The following is an 11,949-nucleotide window of genomic DNA, read 5'->3' on the forward strand; positions in this document are numbered from 1 at the left end:
TAGACCTAGTAACACACACCCAGCACACGTCTGTTTTGCAACTCTACCACTGCAAGTATTTTTACTGTAAGATACTAAAAGAAGCCGTAGTGAAGTCCTCAATAGTGATTTTTATTAAATTAGTTGCTTTATAAAACATTGCAGATGTCATAATTGTTAACATAACAATTTGCCCAACTGTAGTAACTGTTGCAGTTTGCTAAGCAAGTTTGTTTTTTTTTTTTTAAATGAAAGAAAATGGCTGAGTTGTGAAAGATCTACCACAACCCATGAGAGACCAAAAGGAAGTCTTGTTTTTTTACACTTAAACCAGGCAATTAACTGTTAAAGAATACCCAACCCATACAGCTGCATTAGTAGAAATTTAGATGAATGGAAACTAAACTTCATATTCAAGACACAAGTTGTTTTTTTCAAATAAGCAACTCTTTCCTGGTCCTGCCCCACCCCGTGTTCTCTTTGTTTAGCTGTCAAGCTTTGCAGTAGTGGGCATCTCCAGTGATGCATTTCCAGGTGCAGTATCCTCACACTGAAGTTAGCAGTTCCCCTTCACAATATACTGAAAACCTCAAGCTCTAACTTAAGACAAAGCAATTGTAATACTAAGTGCACACCATGCCCTTGCTGCAAACTGCTTTTGTTCATCAAACAAGTCGTTCAAGGAGGTACAGTTAAGGCCATGTCACTGAACTGTGCTGGTAATAATACCTTGCCATGTTGAAATTCATTTCCAATTTAGTGGCTGTTACTATAAAATCAAATAGCAACAGTTACCATTATCAGAATTTGGGGTTTTTTAACTGCAATTTACATAGCTTTTAAATGTCTTCACTCTAACCCCTGACCACAGAACAGGAAGCCCAGTGCTTTAGCACGGGCCCATCCAGAGTTAAACCACCAGCACAGAGATACTGCAATTTTGATTGTAGCATTTGGCAGAATTTAAAGGAAGAAAAGTTGTGCTACATGTTTAAGGGATTATGGGCAACAGAAAGACAACAGAAGGGGAGATAAATGTCACATGAAGTCTTCAAAGTCTTGTACGTATTCTCCATCGTATCCTCCGTAATCAGCCAGGTCATCTTTCATAGTAGCCTTTAAACCTCCTCCAGGCACAACACCTTTTTTCTTCTTTTTGGCTTTATTCTGCTTAAATAAGAAGAGCATGTTTACTTTAAAATCCACAGTAGTTTGTCATTATTTTAATTAATGCCACATGTCTTTGGGTATGAGCATTCGCATACCCATGCAGTGAATGCGCTGTTGCCCTTTGATTTCTACCCCCGCATTTCATCCCACGATGCAACCTAGTCATAGTAAAGCTGTGGCATTTTCAGGTGTCCCTCAGCACCCTGCATCACATACTTGCCCATGTTTTGCCTTTCATCTTATTTTACTTAGACTCTAAACAAGTAGAATAACTAAGTAAATGCAGAGTCAAGTGTTTAGTTTTGTGAAATTACCAGTTTAATTAAGGAATTTAACGTGGCTTTTATCACCATAGTGGCTGAATGTCTTCCTTGCAAAAAAATGGAAGTCCTTAACAAACTTTACAGAACATTTCACAGTAAAGCTCTTCCTTGCTGGCTTGGTGTACTTGTAGCTTTCAGTGGTTGACCAAACTAATTTACATGAAAAACCAGGAGAGAAGAGTATAAAAATAGGAAGTATACATACTTTTTCCTTTTAAACTTCTTTGGTTCAACAAGTCACAGGCTTCTCTCCAAAGTGCAGTTCATATTAAAGAAAAAGTTTATCGCACTTGCCAAAAGCCAGACTTAATGCATTAACACTGTCCGTAAAGTTTGTTTTGCATTAAGGTGCTTCCCTCTCACCTGGAGAGTTAGAACTGGCATCACAGAAGAGCACCTACCACTGGAACAGTTTGTGTCTAGGAGGGTTCCCATTTTACATTTACAAGTTACTACCTTCATTGGTAGGAAACAAACAGCAGAGGACTGTTAATCCTCCAATTTGATTTAAAACATACCAAAAGAGTTGCACTGCTAGTCACATTTTCTGCTTGATTTTGTTGCTATCTTTGTTGCTATTCATTGAACTCCAACCCACCTGGAGTTTTAACATAGATGTATGCTATAAAACACAATGTTTTGCATCACGTAAGCATCAGTGAAGCTATTACATCACTTCTTAAAACTTACTCTTCCTTGCCTGTGCTTTAGTTTGCATGACAGTGTAAAAATCCCAGTTACCTGCTATTCAAAATCCCAAACGTTGGCAAAGATTTAAGTTACTTCCATAGATTGGTATTATACTGGCATTTAACTCTAAACAAGGCTGGCTTCTGTCCTCAGGATATGGGCGTCTGCCATTTTAACTCCAAGGCAGCATGAAAAGTAACAAGGTTAGCACGTAGGTAACATTCATGTGAACTAATCAAGGTTTTGCCCGTGATCTCTAGATTCAATCAACTCCTGATTACCTCACACAGTGAAGAGGATTTAATGCTAAACCAGTATCCAAGGTTATCGCTTAATCTCCTGCTACTACCTCTAACAAAGTCAGCGGTTCAAGTCAGCAGGAGACCTATTCCCATTTTCCAGATTAGCACCGTTAGCAGGTATTGTTATTGCTGCAGACACATGTAGAAGTCTTACCTTTTCTTGTTTTTGTTTTTCACTGCATAGTACTGTCAAAGTATTTGTGATCTTTTTCAAATCATCAATTTCCACTACATCAGCGGGGGAAAAAAAAAATTCCTCATTAATATTGTTCTTAGAAGGCAGTTAAATAATCTAACATCAACATTCTCTAAAAACTAGAAATAAGTGTTAGTAGTAAGTATGGGCAATTACTTGATTTAAATGAGCAAAATACAGACTGGGTAATTCTGGTCCTTATAACCACAACTACTATTTCAGATGGTCCCTAGTAAGCAGCTTGAACGTTGCAGAAGGTAAAACTTGCAAAGTAAGAGTTAGTGAACACAAAAGTCTTCATGAGGAGGCATTTGAACAGTAAAATATGTTTTACTGTATTTTACTGCATCCATATCAAAAGGAGCACTGGATTAACAATAATTTTTTATTATTAACAACAAATGGTCCAAGAGGTTGGGAGTCCTTCACTTCAGAAGATCTGGAATCCATCTGAAATTTAAGTTACCAGCTCCAGTCAGCCAGTGATCGCTGTATTTATACAGCGCTAAATAGCATCAAGTTACCACTTCACTGAAGGACAATATGCATACAGTACGGGAAAAGATCTCAAGCAATGAATTCAGCAAGTACTTCAGCCTACCAGAGCAATGGAAAAAAAATGAGTTTAAGTTAGTTTTATCTCTGTATAGTTACATGCCGAATTCCAGAACCATTTATTTTGCAGTCCCAGAATTACATGAACTCAGTTTTGTAATAGTTTGCTTCCAAATGAGCTACTCAAGTTATCTGGCTCAGAGAATTTTTTTATTATTATTATTTTAGAAATGGCTTCAAGAAAAACATGCAAGATTTAGATCAGCACAAAAATTCACACTTTGTAAAATGACTATCTTTAACTGACACGCAGAAAGAGTAACTCTTGTACAAGCACACAATCTGTAATAGTTTGTGGGAATGGAATCGGATACTAGGCAGTGAAACAGATTAGTACTTTGGTTAGCAAAAACTACATAGCTCGATCTCAATTTAACGTTTACTATAACAGCATGTTTTCAACCTCAACTCCATTGCCATTTTGGTAGCAGTGTATTCTAGGATGTCTTTCACTTAACTTACATGAAATACATACGTCTCGAACTAATGCTTCCAAAAAACTGGCATAATGTAATGATTTTTCATACTGTGTAATTTTCTCTTTTAGTAGTTTGCCAAATTCCGTAAAATCATCTTTTGAAGAGGGATTCATGGCATCTATTCCACAAGTGTTATTTACACCTGCACAGAAAGACAGAGGTATTAGAGAACACCTTAGCTGTGATCCCGAAAAAATGACACCAGAGGAAACAAGTAACCTCGTTCACATTCAGTTCCCCACCTCCACTGAAGCTTTACAAAACCAAAGCCGAGGTTTGCTTGCTCACTTCTCACTGGCTTCTGCCGCACAAAAGCTAACAGCCTGAGTTACCAGCCTGTATGGAAAGAGATTCTGCTGCCAAGCTTAGTAATTTGAACCAGCTATTCCTATTCTCTGGAGCAACGTGCACTACACGAAGCCCCTTTCCCCTTAAATAAGGAATTCCTGTCTTGAGCTCCTAAGCGCAAAACGTAGTTGGTTCTTTGCAACTGTATTCAATGCATCCCCCCCCAAGGCACTGAACTCTTTCAGAAGACTTGCAGAGGAGAATTTTCACTGAGTAACAAGCTGTGTAATTCACTATAATCAAGGAAACAGGCTTTCATGTTTGAAGAATGCTGCTATGAATCAGTATCTTTGCTAGTTCTGTCAAAGCACAAAACCAGAATGATCTGCTTTAAGTCTACTTCGTCTATGCTGGGAAACAAGCTCATTCCACTAACGTAACTGGTTTGCTCAACATCTAGCTTAGTACATAGATTGCCTGAAGTAAAGCACGCGTGAGATGCTGTGCCACACTCATCCAAAGCCTCATTAAATCCATGTCGTAAAGCACCTTCGAACACGAAGAGACAGCACTTTTTTCTTTTTTTTTTTTTTCCTGTACCAATATGTTGGAAACTTTACTCAGCCATCTTTTTCCTACCATGACGTTAACAAAAAGCACCTTCTATTCTAAAGATGCTTTTGTGGCTCTTGCAATTAGTCCTTCGTACCAGGACATGCCTCCAGTAGTCTGAATTTAAACCCCTCTTTATTCTCAGTAACACGACCTGCACGTGGGCCAACAGTCAAATCCTGCTCAGTTCTTTTTGCAGGGTATCCACACATAACACAGTTTTATTTGGAGGATACAGGGCTTTTGTGACGCTACAGTTACATTGACTTGCTCGACTCGGGCACAGCACACTTACCAAATGTTTCTTTTGCTAACTCAAGGTCGGACTCCTCTTGTAATTTCTTTAGTCGTAGTTTGTCTGCTAACTGTTCTTCTGGTGTAAGTTCTTTATGTTCCTCTGGTGCCTCTAACTGAATTAAAAAATGTATATACGGAGAACATTATATTGCTTACCCTTAAGCAGAGGTAGTACAAGAAATCGTGTTTTTTCCAGTGCCATCTGAATAGCTTACATCTGCCTGAAGTCAATACACCTCAAGCATGTACAAACCTGAAAACCACCCCAACACCATATCACAACGCCACCTTGTTTCACAAAGCGTTCATTTTACAAGAAGTAGGAAGAAACAGCTGCATGTTTTATCATGAGGTGCATACAAAAGAAACAGCGATAAGCATTATTTCAATAACCTGGTTAAATTACAGAGAAATTAAAGCTAACATTCCCCAGATGTTATGAAGTACAAGACTTAAGTTTGTTTTATCAGAACAGTCAAGATCTTTACAGTTCTTGTTCAACCTCAAAAAAAAAAAAAAATCAAACCTGCCCTCTAAATTTTATGAGACCCAGAACAAAAAAAGTTACCCTTTTTTTAAGCTCCTCTTGCTTTTTCTTCTGTAGCTTTTCTTTTTCTTTTATTTTTTCTGCTATTTTCTTTTTTTCTGAAACTTTCGGTTCTGTAAAACATTGAACAATACAGCTCTCAAGAGGTCTACTGTTTTTTTTTCCAGCAACTATAGAAACCCTAATCAAAGAGAAAGCCTCAGAGCTCAGTTACCGGAATCTGAACACAGAGAGAGTTAAAAGACGTGCTTTGTCAAAAACAAACCCGACCCCATTTGGAAAGTGCTTTTGATTTTTCAGCTACACTCAAGACAAAACGAGTGGCTGTTCTGACGCTGCATACAGAGCCACGTATTCCTTTTAAGTCTTACCTTGTTTTATCTCTGTCTCCTTTACTTCCTCCTCTTCCTCCTCATCATCCCAGTTATCCTACAAAATAAGTTTTAATTAAGATTCTTTTACAGATACTTTCTACTTGTTTAGGTAACAAAGAACAGTAGCTTACATATAACCTCTTTAAACGCTCACGTATTGATTAATCTTATGTATTGGAGCGAGGAAGTGGGGAGGAAGTCATGAGAGCTGTACAGCAAGGGCACTGCTTTTGGGAGCTGACCAAGATGTTTCAGGACCAGTTCTTACCATGAAAAAGGCAGCTTTTATTCAAAGAATCAGGAAGCTCATGTCAATATCGTTACAAAAGCAAGATCACAAACAGTCAAATCAACACCCACAGTCAAACATGAGTTTATTGTAATTTCTTGTCGTACACATTACAAGATACTGGAATGTCATCGGATGCATGCACATAGTACAGCCACCGCTGGAAACACACAACTCGGCTGAAACCACTTTAAACCAGAACACGCTGTCACCACCACCAAAAGACCCATTCTTTCCAAGATCCCCGTAGCTGACCCACACCAGCATGCCCCTCTCCCCTGTGCTGGGAAAAGCATTCGAGTGGCTGCACGTGGAACTGCGACACACGGGCGAACAACCCCAGCGCAACGCGCAGCAGACAGGGCTGTGCTGCAGGAGCAGGGAAAGCGGCAGTAAGCAGACAGAGGAGAACGCCCAGCTTTAGGCAGGAACACCAACTTGTAACAGTCACAAGAACACGTTTTGGACCAATTTTTGACTAACTACTGCTTTTTTAATAAGCAAAGGGGCTATCAAAAGACTCTTCCCAGGAACAAATCACTTAAATGTTCTCCAACAGCCATCACATTCTCAGGTGTATTTTCAAACAGTCTTAGCTGTGGTGTCTGCAGTAACTCCGCCTCCAGTTTTTATCTTCAGCACGTTTAGGGTTCACAGTGGTCCTCAGCCACTGTGCTGCACGCCTCGCCATCAGCCATCGCAAACAGCCCTCCTTCCTTTCAGAGCCACTGTCTCCCACTCCACACAGCCACGGTCCTGTACCCTGGTGGACGATCCCTGGTTCAAAACACTACCTATGGTTCAACTGAATACCAAGGAAGCATCGTTTTCTACAGAACTGACCTGCTGGTGTCAGCTGCAGACTTTGCCAGCAGTAATTCTGCAGTTTCTTCCTGACAGTTACCTGGGTAAGGGTTATGGGAGTATATATTCTTGTCCTAATGCCACTGCAAATTCAAGTGGATGGCCTCCGCATGGAAATCAATGCTCTAAAATTGATGTGAAGTTACATCATGTGGTACTCGGCATGTACACACCAGAAGTTAAAGCCAAGAAATCTCACGGGAATCTAATTTTAGTCACCTGTTTCAACTCAACTTGCAAGCTTAAGAGATTACATTTGACAAGACCTAGTTTACACAAAAATCACACATACTGTCAGTACATCATTATAGGTAAGCTTAAAAACCATAAATCCTGAATTTTCTGATTTCTACCTCACAACAGTAATGCAAGCTATTTATTAATTTCTAAGGGTTGCTACTGGCATGGCAAAATAAAAGACACTGGCGGAAGAACTCAGTATTTCACTGCAATGTGCTGATCCAAGCAAGGAAGACGCCCGAGTTCATCTACCAGCTCACTCAAGTTAATTGGCCCTGGTAAGGGATTCAGCTTCCCTTCCACATTCCAAGAAGCTGACTTGAATTTGGAGCAGCATTATTTTAGCTCCTATCTAATTAAGAGTTTGTTACACCCACTTCTGAAATAGCTCTTTTCATTACTGCTGTATATAGCTTGCTGCCTTACCCCTTGTCCTGTCCTTCACAGACAGATTTTAAAATCAAGTATTTTATGGTGCAAAACCTGAGAGGACAGGCACCCTGTCCATTATGTAAAGGTACTCATGGGATTGAAGGAAACTACTGCATGTTGTTATTATGTTTGGGAGACTTAACAGAGGGTACGTGGGCAAGGACTTCCATGTGACGACAGACATGCTCTTTCCCCACAGCAGACCACATCCCTGCTAGCCACGCCTGCCACGGGGACAGCGCACGGTGGCAGCTTTAGCTTGCAAAGCTGAGATGATAAAGCAGACCCTTCGGCAGGCAGTGTGACTGCCGTCCGTCTGGCCCAGCCTCCCCCTGAGCTGTTAGGCGGAATTTAAGATCTCGACTTTAACTGAAGGGATTGTTGACTGCCAGGAGCCTACCCACAGCTCCACCGGCAGAACAACGCTGCTGGGACCGGGGACAGGCAACTGCAGGCTCAGCGTCATCGGAGGAATGCTCCTGGTAGGGCAACCTGCGAGACATCGCCGTCTGAGGATTCCCTCTTCAACCTGGTGTGCTAAGATCTGCAGGTCTCCCAGCCATGCCGAATAATATCTCACTCTTCTCCAAGGCTTTTTTTTTTTTTTAAACAGCAATAGAACATTATTCTTTTTTTTTTTTTTACTTTTTTTTTTTTTTTAAACTGGGGGGTGGGGGGAGTATCCAAATATACACCTATTTCTGTGTTTTATAAATTCCAGTGAACTCTCTTGGAGGAAAAGAAAATTGCTTTAGTCTATCTTTGCACTGATACAAAGTAATTCAAAGAGAACATCTTTATTCCCAAATATATCCACTAAAGTACCTTAAAACTTTGAAGTATTTCAACAATACTCATTTACGCATACTTATCTAAAAAAAGGCCATTGAAAACATCTTCTACTTAATGTAAATAAACCCTTGATGAGAGCAGCTCTCTTATGATTTCATATGCTCCATCCCATGTACCTTAAATATATGATAATGCACATTTTTTGCCCCCAAAACCAGAAGGCATGATTGGACAGCAAGAGGTACTCCAGCATTTGGATTCCCAGCTAGACCAGAACGCTCTCCTTCAGAGAGAAATGACTGTACCATGCCAGAGGCTGTCGCCTGGATGACAACACGCACGTTTCCCAGTTCTGGCTTTGCTGAGCACAGAATTGCCCAAGAGTAAATAGATGAAAATTCCTTGGCAGGAGGCCGGTCTTCTGGGAAACTCGTGTTCTGGGTAACACGGGAGAGCAGTTTTGGTACTGATGAAGATGCTAATTTTAAAACCTGGGGAAGTCAAAGTTTCTTGGACTTCACAGTTACTTTTAAGTTCACTACTAAAAAATCTTCCAAAATAAACTACAGAATCTGAATATATAAAACACATTCCAAAGCGTGAAACACCAACCTGAAGACAAACTCATGGTCCGAAAACACCTTGCGCTTCTATTTTAGACCACTTCATTTTTCTTAGGCGGGTACTTCCCCAAGGTGGACCCTTGCAAACGAGGCACCTAGAGCCAAAGCAACCACCTCCCAAGCTCAGTGCTGTCATCTTTAGTGTTTATACAGGAAGAGCAAAACAAAGGAAAATAAAACAACTTTCTTTGCTGGACCGGTCCTTCTCTCTAGATGCAACTCCAGCACTAAAAGCATGATCCCTCAGAAAGTTTTAAGTGGTTGCATTCTTACTACACGTGGGAAAACTTTGTTCCTTTATTAAAACAGCCACAGAAAGCAGAGGTGTCTTCAAGGGAATAACACTTGAAGTCCAGTTCTCTTGGACACATTCTATCGTAGCAGAGAAGTTTCTCACTTTCAAAGGAAGGAGAAAAAGCAAGCCTCACAGAGACAGCGAGCCTAAGATACACATGTATATATACACATATACATATATAAATGATATATATGCATAGTGTTACATTCTAACCACACTCTTTACAAATGACTGTAGCTACTGTATGCAGCGATACCTTTACTTATTTTGCCTGCTGTAATGTGACACCTATAACAACTACAGGGTGTGGGTGTTATTAAATTTAAGAAGGAAAATGGACAGCCTGTAACTCACAAAAATTTGTTAGTTTTCTTTTAAGAGAAGATGAACTACTTTTTTGATACTATTTATAAAAAGAATACCACCCTAAGCTCCAACTGTGACAACTGTGTTGGTGTTTTTCAGAGATTCTGGTAACACAATCAGCAGCCTCAATAACAAACCCAAGGAGTCCTCACCCAGTAGGCAGCAATACTCTACTTCAGAAGGCGTCATACTCGTGGCCACACGACAGTGACCAAGTCACCTCGGGAGATTGTCGATTACAAGATCCCAGCAGCTCGATTTGAAACAAAAAGGTCTTTTTCAGATGACCTATTTCCATTCCTTACATTCATCAAGCATGTTCCCTGGCAACATTTTGCTCCCTGTCTGTACATACGCAGAGCAAAGCGAGGTTTCTGTGGCGTCCACCATTCTGTCACCCTGCCTTGCTAAGGGGCAGCTGGAACTAAGTAGGAGAAAACCAGCTTTTAAGGAAGGTCTGCTTTCATAAGCATCAGAAATGCACATCTGCACGTTTTAATACTGATTCCATGCAGACATCACTCTTTGAAACACAGTAAAAATCCGTTCCAAGTAGTGCCTTAAGTAAACATATTTTAAGTGATCTGGGCACTACCAAATCCGAAACTGCACAGTAATGCTGCTGTACTTTCCATCTGTGGCAGTGGGGCCCGGGAGGGGGGTGTGAAGAAGTAGGCAAAAGGGGTGGAAAAGGCATGCTGCGACAAGACAGACGTTTCTGGTCGATAGCAGAAGCACGACTGCAGCACTGCTTTCGTTAAAGCCCATCCTAACGGCTCAGCCAGCGCACCAGACTCAAAACTACGAATCTACAAGGCTACAGAAAGCAAGAGAAAACTAGCCGGCCACAGGAAAGCGCCCAGAAGCCTGGCAAGGAGCTGGGAAGCAGCAGGTGGATCCCCCAGAGAACAGGAGACGCCTCTTCAGGCTTGGAAAGCCTCTGTCTGTCTCTCCCCTGGAAGACCCAACACAGCGGGAACGCCCGCTCTGCGCGGGGATTAAGGGGCGCAGGGCAGAGCCAGACTCGTTTTCCACTCGGCATTTTGACGTGTCATCTGTAACCGACCGCTGCCCTTTCGGAGCGCCGACACCCGAGAGCCCCTTCCACGCGGGCGGAGCCGCCGACACCCGCCCGGCCGCCGGCCCCCGCGGAGACCCCCGCCGCCTCCCCCGGGGCCCGGCCCAGCCGCGGACACGCGCGCTGCCCCTCGCCCCGGGCCGGCGCGTCGCCACCGGAGAGGCGCGAGCCCAGCCGGCCCGACGAGCCCGACCCACCCGGCGGGACGTTCCTCACCCGCCGCCCGGGCCGCCCCTGCCCCTGCCCCGGGCCGGGCCGCGCCGCCGGCCCGCGTCCCCCGCACACGCGGCACCATATGGCAGCGGCCCCCGGCGGGCCCGGCCCGCTCCCCGCCGCCCCCGGGCCGCGGCCGGCCGGCGGGGCCGGCCCCGTGGCCGCGCCACGCCGCGAGGGCTCGGCGAGGGCCCGCCCGGCCGCACCTTCACGTCGTCCTCCTCATCCTCGCCGGCCCAGCGGTCTCCGGCCACTCCCGGCACCAGCCGCTTCGCCACCGGCTCCACCACCTCGAAGCTGTCGGCGTCTGTGGGGGAGAGGAGAGCGGGTGAGCGCGGGCGGGCGGGCGGGGGGCGCCGGCGGGGCGCGGCGGCCGCCACCTACCCCACGAATCCGCCGCCTCCGCCGCCATCTTCCCCGCCGAGCCGCGACCGCCGGCGCTCGCAGCAGGCACGGTGAGGCAGCCGCCCCAGAGCGGCCCCAGCCAGCGCCGCGCGCGGGGCACGCCGGGACGGCGGCGGACTGCCGGGGCTGCGCCCCGCCCGCCGACTGCGCGCGCTCCCCCCCGAGCTCCGCCCACCGCGGGGCGGGGCGGGCCGTGAGGGGGCGGTGGCGGCCATGACGGGCGGGCTGAGGGGCGAGGAGCGAGGGGCGAGGGCGAGGGCGAGCCGAGGCGGGCGGGCTGAGGGGCTGGAGCGGAGCGGAGCGGGGCCGCGCTGCGGACTCGCCCTCGCCCCTCACGCTCCCCCCGCCGGGTCGGCTCCCCTCGGGCCCCGCAGGCGCGGTGCTCTCCCGAGGGAAGGCCCCTTCCCCGCAGGCTCTGCGGCGCTAGCAGGGAGCGACGGCTGCGGCGTGAGGGGAGCGTCGCCCGGCCCGGGCCCG

General features: G+C 44.9%; 1 protein-coding gene across 2 annotated transcripts; it reads right to left on the reverse strand.

Moving 5' to 3' along the window:
• Positions 1-290: 290 nt before the first annotated feature.
• Positions 291-11,597, reverse strand: EIF3J (eukaryotic translation initiation factor 3 subunit J). 2 transcript variants are annotated; one of them, XM_075506488.1, is made up of 8 exons: positions 11,452-11,597; positions 11,274-11,374; positions 5,870-5,927; positions 5,520-5,611; positions 4,950-5,064; positions 3,738-3,896; positions 2,619-2,692; positions 291-1,146 (listed from the first exon to the last, which is right to left on the reverse strand). In XM_075506488.1, exons 1-8 carry the CDS (start codon positions 11,477-11,479, stop codon positions 1,018-1,020), a joined length of 756 nt encoding a protein of 251 aa, XP_075362603.1. In that variant the 5' UTR covers positions 11,480-11,597; the 3' UTR covers positions 291-1,017. The 2 variants fall into 2 exon arrangements, with proteins under 2 accessions (XP_075362603.1, XP_075362602.1); XM_075506487.1 differs by having other exon boundaries at positions 291-1,149.
• Between the last annotated feature and the right edge of the window lie 352 nt (positions 11,598-11,949).

This window comes from Mycteria americana, chromosome 6 (assembly GCF_035582795.1).
Source record: "Mycteria americana isolate JAX WOST 10 ecotype Jacksonville Zoo and Gardens chromosome 6, USCA_MyAme_1.0, whole genome shotgun sequence".
Lineage (NCBI taxonomy): Eukaryota > Metazoa > Chordata > Aves > Ciconiiformes > Ciconiidae > Mycteria > Mycteria americana.

What these genes read in the sequence shown, in the direction of transcription:
- EIF3J (XM_075506487.1), bottom strand. Translation starts at nt 11,479, where the DNA reads ATGGCGGCGGAGGCGGCGGATTCGTGGG. An exon ending in GGAGACAGAGATAAAACAAG is followed by an intron (nt 5,612 to 5,869) that starts GTAAGACTTAAA and finishes AATGTTTTACAG; the next exon opens with AACCGAAAGTTTCAGAAAAA. An exon ending in AAGAGGAGCTTAAAAAAAGG is followed by an intron (nt 5,065 to 5,519) that starts GTAACTTTTTTT and finishes TTTTTAATTCAG; the next exon opens with TTAGAGGCACCAGAGGAACA.